We start from the raw sequence: 19078 nt of genomic DNA on the forward strand, positions 1-19078 counted from the left end.
ACTAGGGCAGAACCCTCTTAGCTTGACAAGGGTCCTATCAGATGTCTTTGCAAACAAAACAGCCAACAATGAAGCAACAAAGCATCACTTTAACGTCAGGAATAAGACTGGGATTCCCTTTGTGCTTAGAGTCAGCCTAGCTAACACTCCGAAGTGTGAAAAAGAAGCAAAGGCAGACTGTGTGAAATGAAAGAAACAAAACTGGTTTTACTTATAAAAAATATGCGCCAAGAAAATATTAGACTAGAAAAATTAGAGATCGAAATAACAAAATCAATACCATTTCAGACCAGCCAAATTTCTCAAATGTAGCAATAATGTAACAAAAGATTTGCAAGAAGTTTATAGGAGAAAAATGACACAACTGTACTTGAGAAGCATAAAAGAAACCGAGATAACAGGAGAGGTTCCAAGCCTGTGGTTGGGAAGACACAATACAGTTGATTTGGGGAGAAACTAAGATGTTGAGTTAACTCTATTTTTAACACAACTTTACAGTTAATGAAGACATTTGCAAAGCCACTTCTCATCACCCATTGTCTAATGGACTAATACTATTCTACAAAAATATTTTCCGTTATGAAAGCATGGCAATGCTTCGGTTCAAAATTCATTTGCTAAGTCACAGCAGCACCGTTCAGAGTTGAACTGATGTCTGATCTCAAGTGAGACAAAGCTGAAATGAGTATTTGCTGAATGGGTTTTGGAACAAACTGATGCAGGAGAACTTGGTATTCGGCAGTGAACAGCCCATGCTCTCTTTCACTTACTACAATGCACTTATGCAACCAGGTCTTCAAATTACATGGCAACAAAAACAATGTGGACTGATTTGGCAAATGACAGAAGGATGTGATCAGGGGATGCTGTTCCTAACATAAAACCACCACGTGATTAATGCGGCAAACACATCTTCCATCTTACAAGTTCTCATCTTAGAGCTGTTCTGTCCTTTTGACAGGGTCTTAAATAAGCAACATAAAAGATACAGACGGTTTAATCTGTTGTTTTTAGTAAAGATTTATCTAATTTGTTTATGTAGTCTAATAAAGAATAATTTATTATGTTTGCAAGAGTTAATCTATCTACAAGGTGACCCACTGACATTGACTTCAAGCTCAGGCTGCCAGGCAGGGCTCTGCTGACAATCTGTCCACACAGGGCACCTGCAGGAGGCCGTTCTTTCGCAACATCAGTGGTACCAATTCACTCTGCAATTCACAATTTCTCTCAACAATGTGCAAACAAAAAACACAAAAACATGCACAGCCTCCAGCTTCAAGATTATATGTATCAGAACCGCCTTGGTTTTCTTAGTGAGTGACATAATAAAAATGTTATACTTAAAATTGCTTATGTCAATAATAGATTGTTTTAATCTGCTTTACATACTGGGTTTTTTGTTTTTTTTTTTAAGCTCATTTTAAACAAATCGTCAAATTAAGAGTAAAGCCATCAGCAAAGGCAAGTTCAGAAATGACCATGAAGCCTCTGGCATGACACCTTCAACAACGTCAGGTGGGACCAACGCACACGTGAAGACCCCGCTTCCCACTTTCACAAGGGCACTGTGCTACAGGTGGGAAGATTTTCTCCCCCGGATAGGGTTCTTACCAGTGGAAATCATCTAGGGGCAAAAGCTATGACAATTTATCTCGTACAGAAGGTTCACATCTGTAAGTGGACTAAGTCTCCTACATTCTCCGTAAGCTGTGTGGAGTGTTACTTATTTGCCACAACTGGACTGATATCAGTATGGGTATAGTCCTCAGTAGTTCAAACATTTTCTGAAATGCATGAAATCTAGTGACTGTAAACACCTCTGTAAAACACACACACCAGCACAAAATAGCAACTAACACCTATCTGCCAGCCACTATGGTCAACATTATACTTGAATTATACAATTCTTACAAATCTGTTGAAGAGACTAGGACCATGCCCTTTTAAAACAGAACACTGGAGTCAAAAGCTATGAAGTGAAACTCCACCCTCGGTCTACCTGGCTGCAGAGCCTGTGTCTGTCTTGCCATGCGACTGCACCGTGAGACAGGCCGTGCTGGCCAACGGCACACAGGTCTAGGAACAGAGAGCTATTTGTTACACTGACTTCCTAAACGTGTGCGGACAACGCTCGTCGGCGTCTGCTGAATACAGAAAGGCAACGGCTGGCAGGCAGCATGAAACCGTCTGTGGTTTTACTCCGATAACAAGACCAGGGTTAGTAATAGAGGTTTCAAGGGCCTCAAACCTCAAGAAGTACATTTCTTCTTTTTTTTTTTTTTTTTTTTTGAGACAGAGTCTCGCTCTGTTGCCCAGGCTGGAGTGCAATGGCGCAATCTTGGCTCACTGCAAGCTCTGCCTCCCGGGTTCATGCCATTCTCCTGCCTCAGCCTCCCCAGTAGCTGGGAGTACAGGTGTCCGCCACCACACCTGGCTAATTTTTTGTATTTTTAGTAGAGACAGGGTTTCACAGTGTTGGCCAGGATGGTCTCGATCTCCTAACCTCGTGATCCACCCACCTCAGCCTCCCAAAGTGCTGCGATTACAGGCATGAGCCACTGCGCCCGGCCTGTATATTTCTTTAATTATTAATTATCCTCAAAGTATTTTAAACTATTTTTCTGACATAATTTCCACATATTTATAAAAACATGTAAAACACTCCATATAGAAGCAGCTTTGATCTTAACCATTTTTTGACATGATTAATAGTTCTTTAATAATGAAATTCACAGCTGGCTAACCTACATATACTAAAATTTAGATGAAGTAAAGGCCCTGAAGTGGCGTGTTTTCCACTGACAGGCCCTGAGGAGAGTGCAGGCCCAGCTGGAGGCAGCCTCTGCCAGTCGGAAACATCCGTGAAGTCTCGGAGTTCAGGTGAAAAATGCATTTGAAATTTGCCCCCTACTTCACAATATATTTGCTTCAAGTGAAAGCAATGTGGTTCCTTCTTGTCCCAGACCTCAGAATAAAAGGAGAACTCCAGGAAGATTTGCCACATGGAACGTGCAACTTCCAGAACATGGACCCTAAAGGAAAAGAATGTTTGCGAAAAATGTCATACATGTCACCATGGTTTTTTGTTGTTGTTGTTTTGTTGTTTTGAGACAGTGTCTCGCTCTGTTGCCCAGGCTGCAGTGCAGTGGCATGATCTCGACTCACTGCAACCTCTGCCTCCCGGGTTGAAGCGATTCTCCTGTCTCGGCCTCCCAAGTAGCTGGGATTACAGGCACACACCACCACGACCGGCTAGTGTATAATTTTAGTAGAGGCAGGGTTTCACCATGTTGGTCAGGCTAGTCTCGAACTCCTGACCTCAGGTGATCCACCCGCCTCGGCCTCCCAAAGTGCTGGGATTACAAGCATGAGCCACTACGCCCGGCCTGTTTTGTTCTTATATCGTGTTGCTTATTTTGTTGAGATATTAACCTCAACAACTCAAAAGTCATGGTTTTCTCTTTTGAATACCACAATAGGATATCATTATATCTAGAAAATGAAAAGGTATTATTATTTTCTACCATTTTTACATCCAGTTTAGAGTATATTCTTGTTTCAGCACTACTGTACTACTGTTCCAATTCTCTTCAGAAACTGTACCTTCAACAGTAAACTTTTAATAAAATTATCTGAATTATTACCAATGTGGCTGCATCAGGGCATTTCTAAGATTCCCCCATTTGACAGGAACCCAAGAAAAGAAGATGATTCTTTTGGTTTCTTGTTTCTAAGCAGGTCGGAGTCTTACCCTGGAGTCACTGTCCAGCAGGCAGCGGGAGATGATGGTGTCTAAGAACACCTCGTGTGCAGCAATGATGTGATCCAAATCCTGGGCCTGCTGGACTTTGTTCCAAAGCTCATCCCAAGAACATTCAAGCACCTGGGAAACAACAATTTAAAGACGCTAGATAAGCTCATGTCCTTCCTAGTGTAGCATCACTCATAAAATATATACCACCTATGCGAGGCCGAGGCGGGCAGATCACCTGAGATCGGGAGTTCGAAACCAGCCTGGCCAACATGGCGAAACCCCGTCTCTACTAAAAATACAAAAATCAGCTGGGAGTGATGGTGGGCCCCTGTAATCCCAGCTACTCAGGAGTCTGAGGCAGGAGAATCGCTTGAACCCAGGAGGCAGAGGTTGCAGTGAGGTGAGATCACACCATTGCACTCCAGCCTAGGCAACAGCAAGACTCCATCTCAAAAAAAAAAGAAAAAATTATGTATATATACACATATATATACACACATACATATACATACACATATATATATATACCATGTAAAAGCCAAGACATGACTTATTTAAACTAAAATCAACACAACGACTGAAGTGTACCTCAAATGTGATGTAATACTGCATCTGATGAATGAAATGGACCATCTCAGAGGCCAAAATGTGACACTGGTGCAGCACCCCGGAGAACTCTGCAAGGGAAGAGCTGACGTCAGAGGTGCAATGCAAGTACACTTACCGACAACGCGCTGTTCTCCCTTACCCACCTGCAAGCTATCTTAAAACAAAAAATCAGTCATTTAAATTCTCGACCCCCTAACAGGAAACAACCTCTCCATAACCAATTTCTGTGCAGTTCAAGCTAAACAAGAACTCAGCTATCTAACCAAGCAGTACTATACTACTTTACCTAATAACGAATATATGAAACAAAATGTAATTGTGTTTAAAAATTAAATACAAAACATTTATTTTATAATAATGCAGTGCACTGAATAAATAGAAGCTCTACTTCATGGCTTTACAATTAGTTTGCCTGCTGTGCATGAAACATTTACTATTCCCTGGCTCTCTGGAGATAAAGGTGACATTTCTTTAAGGAACCAACTGTGGCCTTACCGCCTGTGAGAAAGAGGAGCCTCGAGGGAGGTCAGCGACGAGCTCAGACTCTCCTTTTATCCTTTAGGAGATCACACAGCCATCACCAGGCTGGAAGGTCACCACAGAGCACAGTTCTCTGCTCGCACTTTTAATTTTTTTGTTCAACGGCTATGGCAGCATATTGTTACACTAATGTATGTGATGGCTAAATCAGAGCTAGGCCCATCAGTGAGGTGATTACAAAAAGGCTTTATAACACGGGTCAGCTTGGACATGTTTTGTTACTGCTTCAAATGCCCTCAATGAGTTACCTCGATAACAAGATCGAGACTTGCTACGCATGCAGTTGTGTGAGACATCAGTCTTGCCTCTTCTCAAGACAGTAAAGAAGTGGAACTTAAGCCTCTTTATAGAGGTGTGTAAAAATAACAGTGGCAATGCATACTTTTTAAAAAATACTCTTTCTGTAAGTTAAAGATCAACTGACACCTTGCAGTTTTGCTCTCTTGGTTTAACACATGACAGCTTGGTCAGTAAAGAAAAGTGGGAGAGGAGGAGATAGAATTCTAAGCCTTATAAAAATCTAAATTCTTAAACAGACGATCAACTTATACAAGCATGACATATGTATGTGAATTGCATGAACGCTGTCCGAAGGCACAGACTCCACTAACAGGCAGCATCGCCGTCCGACCCTGGCACCCGGTCTCCAGGGAAGCGCCGTGCACTTGGGAAAGGTGGAGGACATACTGCAGAGAAGGACACCCTCACCTGCCCGGTGCCTGGGTCTCGGGAAGGGGCTAGAATTCTCGAACACAGAGGCTCAGGTGAGGGAGAGCCAGAGAGTTGTAAAGCAGACAGTGATATACATTATACACCAGCACTCACCTAAATGAAATATATGGCAGCCAGTAACAAAAGATGTTTAAAAAAATAAATTTCAAAAGACAAAAAAAGAACTTGCTTTCTAGGAGGCAGAAGAATTTTTAGTTAGGGATCATTGATGGCAGACTTAGACAATGCACCTTTCAGATGGAGAAAATTCATTTTTTAAAGAGAGGGATGACACACTGTCCCTCAGGCAATAAACAGGCAGGAGGTGGCAACCTAACCAACCAGGAGCTCCAAAGGGCACTCGTCCACATCCACGCACCGCCCAGCGACTCGCAAGGGAGCACACCCACTCAAAGGCTCAAGCGCCTCCCCTGCCAATGGCTATGACTGATGTATCAGAGGCATATCTAAGATTTACTTACAAAGTTTACAACTCTGCAAAGAATGCTCAGCGCTCCTTACATGGCTCCGCAGACAGTTAAACACAGAACTATAGCGTCCACAGTCATGAGATGCACTCTCAGCTCTAAGACCCTCAGAAGAGACCCAGCTGCCCTCAGACCTGTGACATCTGCCGAGCATCTGTCTCACGGGGCTCCTGCAGCACAGCGTGCGCTCCACATACCCCAAGTATCTTTCTTGCCATTAGGAATCTACAACACACAGATATGGTCAATGTGCATCCGAAGAATGGGTTCAGCTTTGAGGTTCATCTGAAATCCTAGAATTATGAGTGTACTTTTCCCTACTAAAACTATAAATACGGTCTAAGATTTCAAATCGAATAATACTCAAAACCCCTCAAACTACAATTCCTTTTCAATGTAAAGGGGCATAATAAAGTGTTGTTTTAAGTGATGTTCAGCCATGTTATGGTTTCGGTGAGATTCTACGGACAGTAACCACCACTTGCACTCAACTTTAGGTTTTAACGCAGAGCTCAAATGAGAGGACTGTGTCTTCCCCCACTGAAGTCACTGGACTGTAATGGAAAATCTATAGCCAGTCTTCCCTGGAGAATGGTGAGTATTTAAAACGTTCTACAGGTGCACAGAGTGTACATATATTTGTCCTCAAGCTATTTCTCAGATGTGATTGGATTTCTTTCCAGTGCAGCAAAGTTATGTGAAATAGTTTAGAAACCACTTGCGGAAGGTTTTTGTATTTTTATGTTAATATTATCACAGAACTCTGGTGGATCTTTTCATTGGAAAACAAACGGACGAATTCTACAAGTCACATGCCACGCCTCACAGGTCTCACCCTGACATCCGATGTCTCCATCGACCCTTCCCCAGGTACATGCTCAGTGTGATCCTAAAATTTAGCACTGCTGTGCACTTGTGCACAGTGAGCACAATCTGTTTTATCTTCTAGCCTTTTCAAGCAACTACCCAGGTTATACTTATCCATCCTGACCTCCTTCAGAGAAGGTTGAAGCTGAATGACAAAACTAGATTTCATCTAAAAATGAAAGGGGAAACTTCACCTGAAAGTTTACCGTCACCTAAAAATGCGAAGCAGGCTACTATCAGCACTTTCTCTGAGGGACTCTAGATTTGTTACAGACGCATAAAAATTTTTTGTGGCTATTCTCCATTTTCTAGCTCCTGCTGGGTGCTCCGTGGTTGACAGAAGCGGCTCAGTCCCATGAAAGCTCAGGTCTATGCTGCTCTGCTCCGCCTGCATTTCTGAGGCTTCCTCCAGAATTCTTCTCAGGGTCAGTCAAGCCAGCAGCATCTGAGTAACATGCCGATTTTTCATGGCACGAATATGCTTTTGCTAACGTCTTCTACATTTCACTGTTGAGCTATTTATGAAACCAGGAATTTTTTTCTCCGGCTTCAAATCGGTCTGAAAGTAGATACACAGTGATTAGTGATTAAATCACTAATTCTATTTCAGAATCTCTTGATTTTCTTGAGTGTACAATTTCTCTGATTAATGTTCTAGATTCTTTAATGTCACACTGGGAAATAAAAATGCTACTGAATGGCCACAAAACAAAACAAACCCATCTACCAAACAACACTGTCATGCAATGCTCAGTGTCAGCCTAAACTCCTGACATCCCACTCCAGCCCATCCCAGTGCTGCCTGGGGCCTTCCCCTTCTCTCCCTCACTCCCAGCCTCAGCATCCCGCAGCCCTGGCCCCACCAGGTTTGCATTGCTTCGCTGTCTTGGCTTTGGCTCTGCCTGTATCCCTCGTGCCCCCTAGTCACCCCAAGCCCGCCTCTCCCTCCTAGCACACACTTAAAAGGCCCAACCCGTACCCCCTCACTCTGAATCCATCTATTCCTCCTCTGTGATTTTCAGGCTCCACTTCCTTCTCCATATCGGCATCTTAAACAGCCTTCCAACAAACAAAGCGTCTAACTTCGTTAGAAGTTTTGACTTTGATTTTGCCCAACTCTTCTGTAGTATATCTTTAAATTTTCAGATGCCATATGGCAGCTCAGAAGGGGTCTGTTAGTTGAAAAGGTATCGTGCACCACGACAGACAGGTCTACTGCCCCCACCCCAACCCCATCTTCCTCCTAGCCACGGCACCCTGTGAGACTGCAGTTCCCACTACTGATGTCCCTTCCACATTCCACTCCACAACTTCAAGTATCATCCAGGCTGATGACATCTAAAATCTTTACCTCTAGTCTAGATCTATCTTAAGTTTAAGATCAGTCTGATTAATGGCCTCACAAGGTATCCTAAAAAATACTCAAATTAGCGTATTTGAATGGAATCACTATCCCCCCAAAGAAGCTCTTCCTCCAGTGCTCCCTGGGTGGTAAAAGATGCCACCACCCACCAGGTCCTCAAGTCAGAGACCCAGGTGCCACTGAGACTCCAACCACCTCCTGGCCTCCGTACACGCATCACCTGGTCCTGCTGGCGCCACAGCCCAAGTCTCCCTCAAATCCATTCCCTTCCCTCCAGCCCCACGGCTGCTGTAACCATAAAGGCCAACGTCACCGCACACGGATTATTACAACTGGCTGCCCTGCAAACCACCACGGTCGCACCCCAGGTTCGTTATTCTCAACTACCTGAATCCAGACCTTCAGGATGTGCTCGTGGCTGGACTCTCCAGCCCCATGTTGCAGCACAGTCCCCCTCCACAGCTTAGCTGAACATGCTGCTCTCCTCCCCACTGACCCGAACAGCTCATCCTCACCTGTCAGGGGCCAACCTGGACACCATCACCTCTGGAGCCTTCTGGAATCACCCACGTCTGTCAGATGCCTCATTTAAACATTCCCATGCCACTTGGATTTTCCTGTATCGATTGACTGTAAGATCCTGTATAAACATCTGTTCTGCCCTAATAGGCCATGAGCTGCTTGGCCACAGGGAGCTGGTTTGTCACCTTGTCACTGGGAGCCAGCAACAGGGAGCACTAAGTGGCCCTCAATGATGATTTCCTGAAAGAATGCGTGATGTGGACACTGGACGTCAGAGCAGGCAGTCTGCATTCCTCCAGATCTTGAGGACTCAAACTCACACCTTTCAAAAGGTTTGTATAAGCAAGGTCAATTTAGCAACAATGTGAATATAGGTGTTCTTTCCTTTTACAGTCTTAAAGTACTACCAGCGAATAGTTTTCCTTCTAGAAAAATCATCTCTTATTGTGTCTACAATGAGTACAGAGGACAGCATCTTCAATGGTCTTCTTTTGAGACAAAGCCCCTTGACAGTGACAGACATATGGTTGCTGCTGAGGACGCTGCTACTGAAAAGAAACCTCGTAAAACCATCCACATGACAGAAGTCTGAAATCCCTACAATATCACAATTATTTTTCTTTCCCAAATGAGAAATTAAACACTACAGGCAATAGTATTTCTGAACTTCTAACTACTCTAAGGCTGTAATGACTATGAACTCAATTCACAAGGCACAATTAGTCCTTCAGTTCCTAAAAAATTCCATTTACACCTGCCAACATGCCTAGGATCTCTTTACCCAGCACTCTGAAAATATATTTTAGGCACATGTTTTAAATGTGTTTTTATGGCTGACCCACAAGTAACTATATAATTATAAGAATCCCAAAAGCAAAGCAACACTGGCAATAAGGTCCAATGAATACAGGATGCACATCTCCTGCAGGGCCGACGCCACACTGGATGGCTGATACACAAAACTGGGCGGCCACTATCTCCTCCCGCTTGGGCAGCAGCTAAGCGCCAGGCTCTTCTGTAATTCTCCACTGACCCCTAAAGGCTGTTGAAAGAACTTCAAGTTTGACTCAAACACCGGCTCTTAAGGACTTGTTCAGGCACCTTCCGCCAGAACCCCCTCACATGCGGAGATGCCCCTATAGATAGCATCGAGTACTGCTAAACATGATATTTGTTTTTTTTAGAAAAGACCTTAAAACAATTTGTTCACAATTTCAAAATCACCTCCTCAACCCATATTTATGGTGATGCTACTGTATTTAAAAGTGACCTTATCAAAGTACCCATCTGATCTATTTTTCTCAAGACTAAGGATCCAGATGACATTTGTTAAGACCTAGGATTGCTTTCAAAGTCTCTAACCACCTTTAAGGATCTCATCCTTAGATCATCGGCATTCCTGCTCTCCCAGGCAAGTAATCACGGCAACAGTGAACTTGGGGGCACTCACCACAGGCAGGTGCTGTTCCAAGTACTTTTTCACTCAGACTTAATCCTGCAACACTAGGAAGTAAGTGCCATCGCCACCTCATCCCCCAGATGAGGAAACTGAGGCAGAAGATCAAGAAATCAGCTGAGGCCACACAGCCTCAGAGACAGGTGATGAGGTGGGGACTCCCCCAGGCAATGTAGCTCTAGCACCAATGGCTCAGCTTAAAGTTTCCATCAGTTGGAGCCAGGCACACAGAACTTTTTATATCTGTATTTGTATGTTTCACTAAGGATCCAAAAGACTTTTGTTAAGGATCTTTTGGCTCCTTAGTGAAACATATGAATGATGAGTGAAACATACAATGAATACAGCAAGCACACCTCCTGCAGGGCCGAGGCCACACTGGACGGTTGAGACACATTAAGGATACAAAACACAGGATACAAAAACACAGATAGATACACAAAGAAATTTTTAAAGAGAAAAACTTCAACTCATCCTTTGTCATTCACTGAGTCTAAGACACTGTCATTTGTAAGATGAATCGTTATTATATGAATCATCAAGAAAGTAAAACAGTTGCCAGTCACACTAACAGACACCCTGACCACAGTCCTGTGCGGGAAACACCCTCTGAACCCACCGCTCAGATGGGCCCCTCACAGGGCACTGCTGGCCCGCGGGCACCTGCCTTTCCTGGTAAGATAAAATCTGCAGTGCTGCTTTACATGGAAAAGTGGCATTTTGGTTCTTCTCTCAATAATAATTATGTGCTTCATGGATTTCAAATTTATGCTCCACTGCTATTTCTACACCTTTCTGCAAACACAGCAACTTTTCATTTCAAAATAGAGCCAGGGTGGAGCCAGGGTGTAATCTTTTTGAAGGCAATGAACCGCAGCTGGGCTGGTACTAAAGGCTGTGCTGCCGGAGCACAGAGCCCAGCTCCAGGAACCAAGAGGAGCTGGGGCCAGGTTCACACAGCTGCAGGTCACAGGAGCCTGCAGCTCCACAGACTTTAAGACACATTGAGAACATGAAAACAATGTGTATCTTAGAAGTGATACAATATGGTTAAAAGGAAAACCAAAAAAAAAAATGTAGTATGAGCTATTAAACCTTCATTTACCTTATTTTTCGATATATTGGGCCAAAACCAAATTTGGGCCAATCCAACCTTTTCAGATTCTGGGTCTCAGGCTGCTCTCCACTATACACTAGGGAGGTTTGACTGTGGTATCTCCGAAGTGCCTTCTACTTGAAAGCTTTCTAATTATAAGGGACCTGCTGGTTCAGATGTGGCCCCACACCAAGCTATTTCCATGGCCAGACACTGCTCTCCAAAACCTACACAAGGAAGCACTTACTCAGACACTCGTTCTCTCGAAAGCACATTTCATTCAGTGGGATTAGAAAAGATAAAGGAAAACCTGTAACTTATTATCATTACATTTTAGACAAGAAATAATTGAGTGTCTAGTGTACAAGCTCTAATTTTAAAATGTAGTATTATTTACATCTCATTTTAAGCTAGTGGAGTTCCATCATCTTAAACAGTGGCTGAGCACAGTAGCTCACGCCCATAACCCCAATACTTTGGGAGGCCAAGGCGGGCAGATCACTTGAGGCCAGGAGTTCGAGGCCAGCCTGGCCAACATAGTGAAAACCCCATCTCTGCTACAAATATTAACACAAAAAATTAGCTGGGCATGGTGTACATGCCTGTAATCCCAGCTACTCAGGAGGCTGAGGAATGAGAATCGCTTGATCCTGGGAGGTGGAGGTTGCAGTGAGCTGAGATCACACCACTGTACTCCAGCCTGGGCAACAGTGCAAGACTCTGTCTCAAAAAAAAAAAAAAAAAAAAAAAAAGGCCCAGGCACAGTGGCTCACGCCTGTAATCCCAGCACTGGGGGAGGCCAAGGTGGGCAGATCACCTTAGGCCAGGAGCTTGAGACCAGCCTGGCCAACATAGTGAAACCCCATCTCTACTAAAACTACAAAAAATTAGCCAGGCGTTGTGGCGGGCACCTGTAATTCCAGCTACTCATGAGGATGAGGCAGGAGAGTAGCTTGAATCTGGGAAGTGGAGGTTGCAGTGAGCCAAAATCGCACCATTGCACTCCAGCCTGGGTGACGGAGTGAGACTCCATCTCAAAAAAAAGGTAAACATAAATCTCCACTAACCACTGTTCCCTGAGAACTTCAGGGACCATTTCAGAGAATTAACATTCTCTTAAGAGCCCTCTAAAAACTGTCTAAACATTAATTTTTGTCTCAGACCAGTAAGTTAATGTCTTAAAAACCAGAGGAAAACTAAGAAAGTGTTATTTCTGAATCAGACTTCTATTAGAACCTGACTACGTAAATTTCATCTTGATTCTTCATGAAAGATGAACGCATCCTTGTTTTCCCTCAAGAACATAAGAGATCGATTTTATTTCTAATAAAGACCAAAAGCAAATTATTTCAATGCCACTGTTTTGAAAGGGGAAAGGGAGGGAAGCTGAGGGAGAAAGAAAAAGCCTCCATTCGTTCCCTCCCCACCCCACACAAAGGCTGAGAAAGAATACAGGCTCAGTTACCTGTATTGGTCTATTTCATTTTGTGAAATGTTATCTGAAACATGAATTTAGTTTCCAGTAGTAGAAATTTTTTTAGATTAATTGAATCTAATAAACCATTTTAGTATTAGCCGCTGTGTTTTGTCCAGCTGACTGGCAAATACATAAAAAGCTGCTACCATCCAGGATTGGTAAAGGCATGAAAAGCAGATAATCTTACATGAGGAATGGGTGGGATCTTCTTGGTAGATCATGATCAAAAACTCTTGCCCCCAGCAAAGCACTTTCACACGTAACTACTTACTGCACACCATGAAGCAAGTTACTACTTTGATGAATATTGCTAAAACGCTAGGGTGATGACTGTTGATACTTTAAGTAAGACTAAGCTGTCCTCTGCACACCACGCCCATACAAGGCCCCGTGGCACCTGTTGATGGGAGCTCTCTACAGGGTCTGTCTGTACTCTGCTTCAGATTTATCATTAGCAGGACATTTCTAACGGGCTGGATTAGCAAAATCAGCTAGTTGATTTCTGCTCATGAAGCTGCTTGGCCATGAACTACTTTAAAATACTTCTTTATTAAAGGTAAGAACACTGACACCCCAACAGAAACGCAGGTAAAACAATTCCTGAAAAAGGAAATATGGTAGTCCCCCATACAGTTTCTCTTTATGCTGTTTGTCACCTGCTGTCAACGGCAGTCCAGAAATAGCACATGGAAAATCCCAGAAATAAACAATTCATAAGTTTTCAATTGAGCACCGTTCTGAGTAGTGATGAAATCTCACACCATCCTGCTCTAACCTAGCCAGGAAGTTAATCAACCCTTTGTCCAGCAAATTCATGGCGTATCCAACCCCCCCGTTAGTCACTCAGTAGCTGTCTCAGTTATCAGGTCAACAGATCATGAGAAAAAAAGGTGAGCACAGTACGGTGAGATCTTTTGAGAGACACATAACACCCACATAACGTTTGTAATAGTATGATGTTAAAATAATCCTATTTTGCCATTAGTTATTGCTGTTAATCACTTACTGTGCCTAACCTATAAGTTAAACTTTATCATAGGTAGGTTCATATGGGGAAAAGCAGTATACGTAATACTATCTGAGGTTTCAGGCATCCATGGGGTGGGGGGGAGGGTCTTAGAATATATCCCCTGTAGATAAAGGGAATACTATATAATACAGCAAAACAAAGAAAAAAGAGGCCAGGCATGGTGGCTTATGCCTGTAATCCCAGCACTCTGGAAGGCCAAGGTGGGAGGATCACTTGAGCCTAGGAATTTGAGGCTAGCCTGGGCAACAAAGGGGGACCCCATCTTAAAAATAAAAAGTGTTCACCCTCATCAATCATTTTAAAAGCGTAACATTTAAAAAGCATAAAAGTTGAAATGAACTTCCATTTTCACCTATGAATTGACAATTTATTTGAATTAATAGCCAATGTTAACAAAAACAGTGATACAGACAACTATCAACAATACAATCTGGGCTTACTGAGATATGAACTAAATTGGTACACATTTCCCAAAAAGTGATCTGATAATATCAATAGAGTTAAAATATGAATACTTAGTAAGTAAAAAGTCAAACTAAAATTCAAACTGTTAAGCAAGCAGTTCCACTTCTATCTATTCTCAAGAAATATTCAGAGGCATATAAAGTTGTATTTATAAAAACATGCATGGCATTATTTATATCGGCAAAAAATTGGAGAAAAAAACTACATGTCCAGCCAAAGAGAAATGATGAAATCATATGTACATGAGGTAATATCGTGCTATTAAAAATGGTTCAGAAAAAGTTTCAATAGCGAGGGGGAAGGATCAGCAGAAGAAGCTGGAGTCAAACTCTGTGAAGCAGGATCCTAGCGATATAAATAAATTTTATAAATAATAAAATATGCATTTTCCCATACATAGAAAACTGATCAAAAAATTTATTAGTTATCTCCAACTAGAAAACAAAACTCATTACTGATATTCAATACAATAAGAGAAGAGCAAATTGATACAGACGTTGCTAAACTGATAATCAGATCAGAAAACTATATCGCAACCAGCCCATATTTCAAGTTGACAATGGAGCTCAGCCTTCACAGAGGCTTATTTTGACGTGTGACAATGACAGCATCGGTTTGGCCTTGAATTGGTCTAAATCCACTACAAGAAAGATGCTGCCTCGTGAAGGGGGCAGCCAGGAACCGATCTACCTGGTGGTATTCATAAGAACACAGGGGGAAGGAGAAGTGCAGGCAAGTGCACATCCAGTTAAAGCAACTGTGAGCAAGGGAATCCGCAACAGTAGCGAGAAGGACGGTGTGAAACCATGGAGAAAGGAGACCCGCAGAGCCCCAGGCGTGCATGCAGCCCTCTCAGCACGGCCCTCCTCCCGCCTCCCGTCCAGTGGCAGCACATTCATAAGAAGGGCACTCTGCCCGCAGCCATCACTGCCTTTAAAAGAAAATCTCCCCTTTGCTTCCCTCTCAGCTAATTCAGAGGATTCCTACCATTCACTTCCCACTATAGTCAAATATCAACACCCAATAAAAACTGACAATTCTACATGTCAGTGTTGGCTCAGACAGGGAACTCCCTGCCCCCACAGCCTTCGGCGGGGGTCACTATTCTGGATCTCTGGTAGCTGCTCAGGGACCAGCCTGTGAGCTGGTAAAGAAGCAGAGATCATGAACTGCTTTCTCCAAACAACTGCTCTCTTTTTATTCCTAACAATTACTTTTCACCAAAGGATTAAAGGCATATACCATTTAGTTCTTCCTTAGAGACATACCTACTGAAATACTTTCTCAAAGGTTCTGACCAAATCAATTTTATATAAAGACTTCAAAATTACTTGTAATTTAAGTCATTCAATGTTTATAACATTAAAATAATCTTGACTATCTGATACCTAAGAATTTTTACTATAGTTTTAGATTGTTTTAAATAATATATTCCCATGTTCTGGTTTATGGACAAAACAAAACATTAAAGAAATTCTCAAAAACAATTTAGTTAAAACACTATGAATTTTAAATGAGTCAGTGATTTATTAAACTGTTTTCCTTAAAAATAGGCAATTTTTTAAAAGTATATATATGAACATTAGAATAAAAAATAAATGTGATTTTAAAAGAAAGTTCGCCATCTGAAAAAAATATATAGCTGTCACCGTGAGTCTACCTTCACTTCCGCGGAGTTGCTGGAAACCGCACCCAGTGGGGGCTGGAGGCTGCTGGGAGTGTGTGAGGACCCGTGCCCGTGCTGGGGGCTCACCTGGCATGTTTCTCAGGAGCTTTGCATTGCACATGTGTCCCTTCCGTATGTCAGTGAGGATGTATTCCATCCGCTTCGCCCTCCAGAGGAAGTTAAATACTCTTAGGTAGTGGCTCATACATTCTCGAGTAAACACCTGGGATAACAGCAGAAGATGAGTTGATAGTATTCCCACATAAGAATCCTCTCAGTACAGGTCTCAATCTTTTTTTAAAAAGGTACATTTTAGCAAACTATCATAATATAACAACCACACTGATTACTTACATGCTAGGCAGCGTGCTAAGCAAAGTCACAGTAACAGAAGGCAGGCATTTTTATGCCAGTTGTACAGATGGGGAAACAGAGGCCTAATGTTACACAGCTTGCAGTTTATTAAGATTTTCAATCCATTTTAGACTAGTCTAAACCTAGTCTAAAATGTGGACTCTTCACTACAACTCCCCCCAACCCGCCTGAGGGATCTGTGAGGCAGGGGTGCACTTTCTTCTGTAACAGTAGCTCCTAAGGGTGGTGAATCTCATGGAAGGTAGGCCTAGAAGAATCTCCCGTCTGAAAAGAATCCTTCAGGTTATTTTCACCCATTTACTTTTATTTTGTTTTTTTGTTTGTTTGTTTGTTTGTTTTGAGATAAGAGTCTCACTCCATCACCCAGGCTGGAGTGCAGTGGTGAGAGCTCGGCTCACTGCAACCTCCGCCTCCTGCGTTGAAGGGATTCTCATGCCTCAGCCTCCTGAGTAGCCATAATTACAGGTGTGTGCCACCATGCCCAGCTAATTTTTATATTTTTTAGGAGAGGTGTGTTTTTGCCATGTTAGCCAGGCTGGTCTCGAACTCCTGGCCTCGAGTGATAGATTTGCCTTTTTTAAATAAATCTATGATATAAACTTTTTTCCTTGAGTCCTTCTACTAAAGTAGAGCTTTACAGACCTAAACATTTAACATTATTGCATGAGCAATTGTTTATGTACATGGCATGACAACTTTGACACTCTTAATGAGATCTGTAATACTACGAAATAATTAATTATCTCTTATCTAGGCAATGTTCAGTTTACCTATTTGTCAAGGCACTCAGACTCTGTGAAATAATCGATGCAATTATCTGTACTATGGTATCTTTTATGCTATGAAAATAATACGTAATGTATGCAAATTAATAAGGCAGGAGATATGAAAGTTGCTAATTTAAATAATTTGTTAAGGCCGGGCACGGTGGCTCATGCCTATAATCCCAGCACTTTGGGAGGGAGGCAGGTGGATCACCTGAGGTCAGGAGTTTGAGACCAGCCTGGCCAATATGGTGAAACCCCATCTCTACTAAAAATACAAAAATTAGCCAGACATGGTGGCTTGTGCCTGTAACCCTAGCTACTTGGGAGGGTGAGGCAGGAGAATCGCTTGAATCTGAGAGGTGAAGGTTGCAGTGACCCAAGATTGTACCACTGCACTCCCAGCCTTGGTGACAGAGTGAGACTCTGTGTCAAAAATAAATTAAATAAATAAATAATTTGTTAAAATATCACACTGCTTTTTGCATTGTAACTATTTTAAATTGTTTAGGATATAAGTCAAAAGAGAAAAAGCTAATTTGAATATGATGAGAAATTAAATTTAAGAGAAGTTATACACTTAAAATATAGTAGCTTTGATCAATAAAGGTTACACACCAGGAATTTATGTGTAAAAAGGAAATTGCACCAGCAGTTCCCATCTCACTGTAGACAGGAGAGACACACTTACCAGTGGCAGGTTTCTTACCCCCAAGAGGAAAGAGGGTGAGTGTGCCCTGATGCAATTATTGCAGCAGCATGATATGCACCCTGAGAGGCGGGAAAACAGCACGAAGCAGGTTCTACCAGAACCACCGAGAAGAAATTTTAGAGCCCAACTATATTCCTTCTCAACAGAATACTTTTCCCAATACCTCAAAGAAATGCAATGTCCTTCTTCAGTATTTCAGATATAAAACTGACTGAAGTAAGTTTAGAGGGTATCTTGGTCAAGGAAATTTATTCAAGTCTGAATACTTTAAAAATGAGCACTAAAAGGAGGCATTTTAATTGCCGACATGTAAAAAGACAGCTTTCCTGGTCAGCCTTTTATAACGTGGTAACTGTTATGTAGGTAAAAGCACTATGAACAAAGTACAGCTGCTTCGTCATCGGTTTAAATGAATACTAAATACCAAATTTTATCTAAGTAGTAAAAATATGATTCCCGTAAAATACACTTTATAGTTCCTTTCACATTATCCTAAACTAGTTGCCACAGTATAAGAATAATGGAAGAAAATGAACAGTCCATTTATTAAGGAGTTGCTGAAACCTATGATAGAACAAATGATATTTTTAAGAATTTTTAAAATAATAGAGCATTTCAGTACTCATTAATAATCATTTAAAACACACACACAATTCTGGCTTAAGTATTCATTCAATGAGTAGATCTTAGATGTCGAGTGATCACTTGAATTAGAAGTCCCCAGAGAAGAAAGCCAATTTCAAACAAAATGTTTAACAATCTTAATAGCTGTAAATACTATAAAATGATGCAGGATAATCTTACAGTTGCAATTGGTCCGTCAACATGATAATCGAGGCTGAAGACATCCCATCCAGTGTCACCTGGAGAGACCTAACAACAGAAACAAACACGTAATTGCAAGACCTTAAGCTTCTTGCTGAAGAACTTGTTAACGCAAAGAAAAAGCAGTAAAATAATGCCCAATTGTTAAAAACTGCTCAACAGTTCTGAGTGCATCTTCTTGTTAACTTCTACAACCTCACCAATTAGGCAATAATGAGCACACAGTAGGTGCTCTGCAAACATCTGGCAATGCATGGTGTATTTCTGAATGAATATTGTGACTATGTGTTTAAAATTCATCACCATTTGCTTACGACGAAACCCCACTGCCTCTAAATATGTTCCAAATCTTTTT

General features: G+C 42.0%; 1 protein-coding gene across 7 annotated transcripts in view; it reads right to left on the minus strand.

Moving 5' to 3' along the window:
- TUBGCP3 (tubulin gamma complex component 3) overlaps positions 1–19078 on the minus strand; it is a 102592-nt gene that overhangs the window by 15116 nt on the left and 68398 nt on the right. For all 7 annotated transcript variants that reach the window (XR_010150587.1, XM_001142636.5, XM_016925573.4 and 4 more), the window contains 4 exons: positions 18703–18771; positions 16135–16270; positions 4346–4434; positions 3755–3886 (listed from right to left, as the gene is read on the minus strand). Coding sequence is in view for 6 of the 7 variants with exons in the window: in XM_001142636.5 (XP_001142636.2) it covers positions 3755–3886; positions 4346–4434; positions 16135–16270; positions 18703–18771 (426 nt within the window). In the remaining variant the exon portion in view is untranslated. The remainder of the gene's footprint in view (positions 1–3754; positions 3887–4345; positions 4435–16134; positions 16271–18702; positions 18772–19078) is intronic.

The sequence above is a fragment of the Pan troglodytes genome, chromosome 14 (genome assembly GCF_028858775.2).
Source record: "Pan troglodytes isolate AG18354 chromosome 14, NHGRI_mPanTro3-v2.0_pri, whole genome shotgun sequence".
In the NCBI taxonomy this organism is placed as follows: domain Eukaryota; kingdom Metazoa; phylum Chordata; class Mammalia; order Primates; family Hominidae; genus Pan; species Pan troglodytes.